Genomic DNA, 8,205 nt, shown 5'->3' on the forward strand with positions numbered 1-8,205 from the left:
GAACAAATCTAATGCCAACCCTATAATCAGATTCAAAGATAATCCACCACAAATGCATTAATCAGTCCACATTGCACAGTTTTCTGCAAATTATCTTTTTGTAAGCTTTCAGAACAGCAAAATAACACAAAACCTTACCAATGGAGTATGCGTAGTCCATCTTGAATTTCGTTTTATGGCACCAACAACGCTATTTATTTCACCTTGCACGATATAAATGCTTTTATCAATCATGGTGAAGTATCTACAAACAAAATGAAAATTAAAAAAATTGTTAAGAACACCTACTGGATTTTATTCAGTAATACTCCTGCACCAAATCACTTTTAATAATGCAAAGAAAATCAGCACACTCTCCATTTCCAGTCACTTCCATTACTAAAAGTGAGGAACCCAATGTCTTGCTGTATTTCAAGAGAATCATTTAATGTTACTTCAAATTTGATTAATAACAAACATCCAGTGATAAGAATTTAACGTGGGATATTTTCTTTCCCCTCGAGTTGAAAAGTACAGGGTTTGAAAGCTGACAGTGTACATTATAAAGTTGCAAGTTAATCTCTGGTTTCTGCCATGATAACTGATCAGATTCATGATGAGTTTTTTTTATATATTCTTTTGTTGGATGTGGGCATTGCTGGCAAGGCCAGCATTAAATTCTTTTGCATATTTGCTCTTTGGAGGGTGATGCAAATGTTCACCTTCCTGAACCAATGATGAAGGTACTACCACAGCACTGTTAAGTAGGGACCTAGGATTTTGATCCTGCAACCAAGCAGAATCAGCAATATACAAATCTGGATAAGTGATATTGTTGAAAACAATGTGATCTCCTTCACCTGCTGCCTTTCTCCTACACAGTAGAGGTTAGGGTTTGACAGGTACTAATAAAAGAGCCATGGTGAGTTACAGCAGCACATCTTTTCTTTTAATAAAGAAGTTTCTGCTCAGTGTCAATAGTGAGAAAGCAAATGCTTCAGGTGGAGGGGTACAAATTATGCAAACTATTTTTTTTCTGGACCTCATCAAGCATCTTGATTTGGCTGTGAAGCTACAGTCATCCAGCCAACTGTAAATTCTGACTGGGTAAATAGAACTGGGTCAGTTACATTTCTGGTCAATGGTAATCCTCATTCCCATCCAGCAAACCCGAGAACACTGACGGCAAGGGTTCTGCCTGCAATAAATATACTGAATGTCAAGGGTCGATGGTTATAGCCTCTCTTTCTGAGGATGTCACTGCTTGACATAAGCCAATCCAAGCCACAGTGTTACAAAGTCCTTGTTGCATAAGGGCACTGAAAGCTTAATGATCCAAGATGATGCAATTAGAACTGAACACCACAATCATCAGTGATCATCTCCTCTTCCAACGTAATGATAGAAGGTTAGTGACTATTGAAATGGATGCTTGACCCTGAAATTCCTGCAACAATGTCTGCCATCCAAGTTAAATGGCCCTTTACCGACCACAACCATCATTCTTTGTTGTGATTATGACTCCAGTCGGGGAGGGTTCTCTCCCATTATTCCCATTGGCTTCAATTTTATTCATGCTCCTTGATGCCACACAAGACCAAAGTCTTCCTCAACACCAAGTAGTCACTCTTGCCTATTCTCTGCAATTCAACATTTTCACTCACATGAACCAAACTGTCCTGAGAGAATCCAATCTGAGCATTGGCAAGGAGGATTTAGTGAACTTGTGTAGGCACTTGTGGGTTAAGTAACCAGCTGAAAAAAAATTACCTGTGTTACTTATCTAGTGACACGTTTGGAAAAGTGTACATTTGCAGGACTAGAAATATACTTCAGCTTCACGATGCAAGAATTATAGCCAAGTGGGAAAACCCACCTCAGGATCAAGAGTCCTAAATCAACTATATCTAGAGTTTCCAGAACATGGTTAAAGCTTTCAAAGTTATGTTAGGTGGCCACACTGAGGTTGCAACATACTCCATTTCATATTCTACAGAATTAGTTCCTTCACCTTAACAGTGTGGCACTTAATTATGCTTAAAAAAAGTGAACTTTTTAAAAATATGCAAGTTTTAAGTCAAATGAATAAATCATACAACAGATTGGAAGAAAATAAATACTGCAGTAAGCCCCTTTGGAAAATCCCATCAATTTTCAAATATACCGGCACCAATGCCATCAAAGTACAACAATGTGTGGCCTTGAAAATTTAATGCAGGGGATTATTTTCCACAATAACACATTCAAAAGCCTCAGGCACGCTTATCTCCTTCAAAATAATCAATGGAAATTAGTTCTATCACAATCATTCAAGAATGGTACTGAATCAGGAATACATATGGCACTCACTGTCAAACAAATTGTAAATGGTACCAAAACTATTGAAACGACAGCTTGATCAGCACCAGCCAAGTACACCAAGTGGGTCAGCCATTAATGCCACAAATTCTAGACCAGAAAAACAACAAATTTCACATCATATGTCAGTGATAATAAATCTGATCGATTCTGAAGATTTGCCAAATTCAGTTTCAACAATCCAAACTACCTGCATGAACTGACACACTACTTTTCATCCAAGTACTATTTCAATATACGGATGGAAATTTAAAGGAAATTATTACAGTTCCAAGTTAAACAAAATCTATAAAATTCCACTCCATATCCAGTTTGATAGGAAAGAACACAAAGTTATGCAATCCATTTTCAGATCAGGTGGGAGTTGCACAGTTACCAACGTTCACTTTCCTCCAAGAAAGCAAGGACTATACTAGTCAGTCCTTCAGGGTCAAAGACAAGTTGGTTCCTCTCCAGACCTGTGGGTTCAGAGGTGGCTGATGAGGCTAATGCAGGATCCATAGGTGAGCAGGTAGTGCTTAATGGGGTGGGTGTGGGATTGTTTGTGATATTTCATGCTCCTGTTTCTGTTTGTACATAGCTCTGGTTGTAGAGATTTTAAATGCTGAATGCCTTCCAAGATGCTCTTTCTTCCATTTTGAACAATCATGGGCTAGAATTCCCACAAGTTTGTGAAAATGTGTTTTGTTTCTCCAAGTAGACTTTGAGAATATCCTTGACGTGTTTTCTCTGTTCTCCTAGAAATCACTTGTTGTGATGAACCTAATTTTCCAGTCTAGTGTCAGACACAACAACGTGGCCCACTCACCACACTGACTGTGACCAGAGCTTCAAGGCTGGAGCTATTGGCCTAGTAAATTATTGGATCACCTATCCTGACAATGCCAAGGACTTTGCCCCATCTTCATAGGTCAAATATGATTCTGACCCAATCAACTTATAGATTACCTCGAGCTGGGAGGGTTGGGAAGAAGAATGGGTTCTCTGCCAGCACAAACTAATGGAGAATCCTGCTGAGATACCTAAAGGAAATAGCTCCCAATATCTTGGATCAAAGGTTCTCTTAAAGACCTCACAACAAATTAATAGAGTCATTCATGCTTTAGACAAACAGCTGCCAAGTTTGACTACATAATAATAGGGAATAAACTTCAAAAGCAATTAACTATGAAGTGCTTCTAAAATCCTGGGAGTGCGGCTATCTAACTGCAAGCACTTTCTTCCACCAATTTTATAGCAAAAGCATAAAGCTTGGGGGAAAAAAAATGTCTTTTTCTGGTAATTACAAACTACTTCCTTAAAAATAAGCAATAACTTTAGCATTAGTTTTGATCTGCTGGCATGGAAGCCCTGTTGTATATTTACTGATTACACATCTATGCGATGCTTGGCCATATTTTTCCCCCATAAATGGTGCTATACAAATGCAAGGTGTTGTTACATGATTTCCATAAGCAGTTTGTATTTTCAGTTTATTAAATAATAACGTGCTGCTAGAAATATGCAATTTAAAAAAGCAGCGTTCTTCTATGTACTACACAGCCTAGGCTTTAAAGCCTTATGTCATTATCACCTTAAAAAAAATCTTTAGCTACCATTTATGTTACTTACAGAGTCATTATGGGGACAAAAGTAACAAAGGATTATTTGTAAACTAAAACTAACAGTTAAACAGTGACCAACACTGAATATTTGTGTTTTAGGCAGTAAATCAATTTCAAGATTCAATTCAAGTCCCTTTGGTTATTTCTTCATATTTTAATGTAGTGAATTCCTTTTTTTTGCTAAATTTAAGTAAATGACAAATCATATACGTGACTATTTTGCATGTACTTATTTCAAGTCACCACTTCTTAAAGATAAATATTTAACCACATTCAAAATTTAGTTTTTGGGGCAAAACTTGAATTTTGAATTAATAAACTACTACACCTTATCTCACTCTTCAGAAATAATCGATGAACAGTAACTGAGTAAATATCTTGACTGAGATTTTGCATGCCTAGAAACCTGCTATTTTCCCCCCAGTTAGTGCAGCTTCTGGCAACAGCCTAATGTTTTTTCTGAATAGTTGCCTTGACATCAGTAGGACACAGTGTACTGGACCATTCTGAACCATGTCTACAATTGCTCACCAAGTGATTAGTCCCCTTCAGATTTCATGCACAATCTTTCATCAAATACCTGGAAAAAACTGAGGTAAAAGCAGAACAAATAATTAATCCACCAACTCAACCTTTGACAAGTTTAAAACTAAATACAATTGCAAAATGGTTGTGGCATTTTGATCTTCAGTATCTTCATCAATGACCTTCTTCCACCATAAGGTCTGAAGTAGGCATGCTCATTAATGGTTGCACATTAATTCCCACTTGCAACTCCTCAACAAATAAAGCAGCCCATGCCTACATGCAGCAAGACCTAAACAATATTCAAGCACAGGCAGGTAGGTGACAAGGAACATTTATCCCACAGAACTTCCAAGCAATAACCATCAACAAGAAAGAGTGTGACCACCTATCCTCAACATTCAACAACACTACTGTCACCAATTCCCCCATCATCAATATCTTAACGGTCACCAGAAACTCAACTGAGCCAGCTACATGAACACCATGGCTATAAGAGACTGGGTACAAGCAGCAAGTAACTCATCTCTCGTCACCCCAAGGCTCTTCCTGCATCTACAAGGCACATCAACAGGATGATGGACAATTCAGGGGGTCTGTTTGATTGGTAGCACAACAACCACACTAAACATTTTCTTCCACCATCGGCACACAGTGGCTGCAGTGTACCATCTACATAATGCACTGCACCATCTACAAAATGCACTGCAGTTACTTCCCCAGGCCACTCAACAGAACCTCCCAAACCCATCACCACATTCCATCCTGACTTGGAAATATAAATCACCATTCCTTCATCATTGCCAAGACTAAATCCTGGAACTCCCTACCCATCAGCACTGTGGTTATATCTTCACAACAAGAACTGCAGAAATCTGAGGTGACAGCTCACCATCACCACAATTGCTGTGTAATTTTTGCTACTGACCAGGTAAAAACAACAGCAATCACTGTCAGCCCCATCTATCTAAATCGCAAAGGAGGGCTGTATATTGGCCCAGATTACATTTCACAATCTCAGCATGTCCCAAAGCACTCTAAAGACAAATGAGGTACTTTTGAACAGTTATAAAATACAAAATGCAACGTCAATATAAATATAGCAAGGTCCCAAGTGTGAATGATCAAATAACTTGTTTACCTAATGTTGATAAGATGACAAATATTGGCCTATACAACAGGGACAATTCCTCCGCTGTTCTTCAAACACAGCCATGTCAATCCAAGAGTGGAGAATGTCTCATCTGAAGGACTACCTCTGACAGCATAAAGCGTCAGTGTAGATTTTGTCCTCTATCTTAAATGAACAACCTTCTACCTCATAGATGAAGGTGCTGTCCATTGAACTATTCATGAGAAGACATCAACATTAATTATCAAACGTTCAAAGCTGTTGCTTATTCTATATTAATGTGTGTGGATTAAATGGTTGGATTTTTTTTAAATGGGTCAATTATATCCTGATTAAGAGTTATTTGAAGAAGAGTGCAAAGGAGGCTCATATGAAGCACAACCCAGGAGGCACCGTGTACAATAGACAGCATAATGTTTAGGCAAAAATCTTGGGGCCTTTCATTAGAGTAATGGCACAGTATAAAATTTAAGTTGCTGTCATAATAGAATATAGGAACAAATCACAGCAGGACGTCATTCAATACATCACACCTACGTTGGTTCTTGATAACACTAACTAATTATCCCTATTCCTCTCCTGTTCCCTCAAATACACTATAATTTCTTCATTTTAAATACCTGTCCAATTCTGTTCAGAAAGTTCCCATCAAATCTACTTCCATCACCCTTTCAGGCAATGTGTTTATGATCACAACTTAAATTATAAAGAAAAGCTTCAGGTCACCTCCAGGTCTTCTGCCTATCATCTTTAACCTGTGCCTAGTCCAGTTACTGACACTTCTGCCAGAAGAATCAACCCTCTTCATCTATTCTTTTCAAAACAATTCAGGATTTCAAGTACATCTGTTAAATCATAGCCTTCTCTACTTTTACTATTCATTCACAGCAGATGACAAGGGCAGCATTTATTGCCCTTCTCCAACTGCCTTTAAATTGAGGGGCTTGTTTGATCCTTGGTTTGAATCTGGAGCCTGAGGCCAACCCAAACCCCCATTCTCTCCACGTAACTGAAGTCCCTCATCCCTTGAGAATATTCCATTAAATTCCCACCACATCCACACCAACTGGGGCCTCTTCCAAGAACTGGGAAACGCTCTGGCAAGGAGCAGGCCTTTGCCACTGCCCAGTCCTCTGGTTTGGATGGAGGTGTGGCTGAGTGGTGAAAACAGGAAAAAGGGACAAATCAAATCACAGGCTCTTGGACGTTGCACCGTGATGAGGACGGGGCTGTGAAGAGGTAACTGGGGAGAATGGCAGAATTATCAGCACACACACACGGCCTGAGACTGACCGACTTACCCCCCAGGGCAACTTCCAACACATCCAAAATGGCGGCCTGGATACCACGGCGGCTGGTGATGGGCAGTGGGCACACCGACTCACTAACTGCCTCGGACATCAACACACACAACAGGCCGAGTTTCTAACTACATCTCCGTCCCAGCCCCGACAGAAGCGAATCGCTAGGGCAAGCGCAGAGGAAGCGGCTGCCTGGGTCCCTGGGAACCGGCACGGCCTGCGTGACGTGGTACGCGGACGCCGATCTAACTTACTGACGGCCGCCCTGACCGACGGTTCGTGGGAGCCAATCGAAGGCTGCCCAGCGGACAGTTTTGACAATCTTAACCAATCACCACAGTGCCAAGGCGGGATGTTAGTTATCAAGTTAGATAGAGCTGACAGTGTTTCGCAAAGGCCGTTGGGACAAGGTACTGTAATTGGGTATTTCCTCAAACTCGCCCGGTGATAGCAACAAGATCTGATCCCGGGCCATGGATATTTGACAACATATTGCAACCTGTCGGGTTTATAGCAGATCAGCGTGCACTCTGTTCCTAGGGACTCTTTTTGCATTGGTATTTCTTTGTTTATGTCTGATCCAATGCCCCAACTGTGAACTCTGTTCAATCCACAGTGAACCTTGAACTCTGTGCAATCAATGTTGGCACTTAAAGGAATGACGTGGCACATAATGAAATGTTGCTTGTGCCATTTTTGTAATGTACTAATAGAAACAATAAACAGGCGTATTGGTAGAATAAATCTAAGAACTGCAAACACTGCTCACCTCGTCAACGAATCCCATCATCTGAAAGTTCTGGCTTCAATCCCACTCCAGATACTTGAATGCAAAATCCCAGCAGGGACACAGATCCTGTCTTTCGGATCCCATTGTACTATTTCGGAGAGAAAAAGACAATGAGCATAAACACTGTCACTATTTCAACCCAATCACTATAACAAAATAGATTATCTGGCCATGATCATACTTCTGTTTGTACAAGCTTGTGTGTAGATTGGTCCGCGCGTTTGCGACATTGTGACGTTTAAAAATTGTTCATAAGTTCAATCAGTGTTCTGCGACGTCTTAAAAATAATGTGAAAGATGCTGCGCAAATAAAAGTAATTCTTTACTGTGTGATGTTGGCTATTTTGCCATTATGACAAAAGGTGTTATGGCAGTGTGAACTATTCTTCGAACAATCCGAAATTAAAGTGTCAAGATAGATATTTGAAAATAAATTAAGTGAAAGGTTAAGGCCAGGTTGATTGATTTACATTTTATGTCAATGATCAAAATGTTACTTACTTCCAATTAATTTAA

At 39.7% G+C, this 8,205-nt stretch overlaps 1 protein-coding gene across 5 annotated transcripts in view; it reads right to left on the reverse strand.

The window, feature by feature from the left end:
• Positions 1–7,128, reverse strand: part of gbf1 (golgi brefeldin A resistant guanine nucleotide exchange factor 1) — a 188,527-nt gene extending 181,399 nt beyond the window's left edge. For 3 of the 5 annotated variants that reach the window (XM_052041322.1, XM_052041320.1, XM_052041318.1), the window contains exons 1-2: positions 6,892–7,128; positions 139–244 (exon numbers count right to left, since the gene is read on the reverse strand). In XM_052041322.1, the coding sequence (XP_051897282.1) occupies positions 139–244; positions 6,892–6,923 (138 nt within the window). In that variant the 5' untranslated portion in view covers positions 6,924–7,128. The remainder of the gene's footprint in view (positions 1–138; positions 245–6,891) is intronic. The other 2 variants (XM_052041321.1, XM_052041319.1) reach the window with 1 other exon arrangement.
• Between the last annotated feature and the right edge of the window lie 1,077 nt (positions 7,129–8,205).

Source organism: Pristis pectinata, chromosome 30 (assembly GCF_009764475.1).
Source record: "Pristis pectinata isolate sPriPec2 chromosome 30, sPriPec2.1.pri, whole genome shotgun sequence".
In the NCBI taxonomy this organism is placed as follows: Eukaryota; Metazoa; Chordata; class Chondrichthyes; order Rhinopristiformes; family Pristidae; genus Pristis; species Pristis pectinata.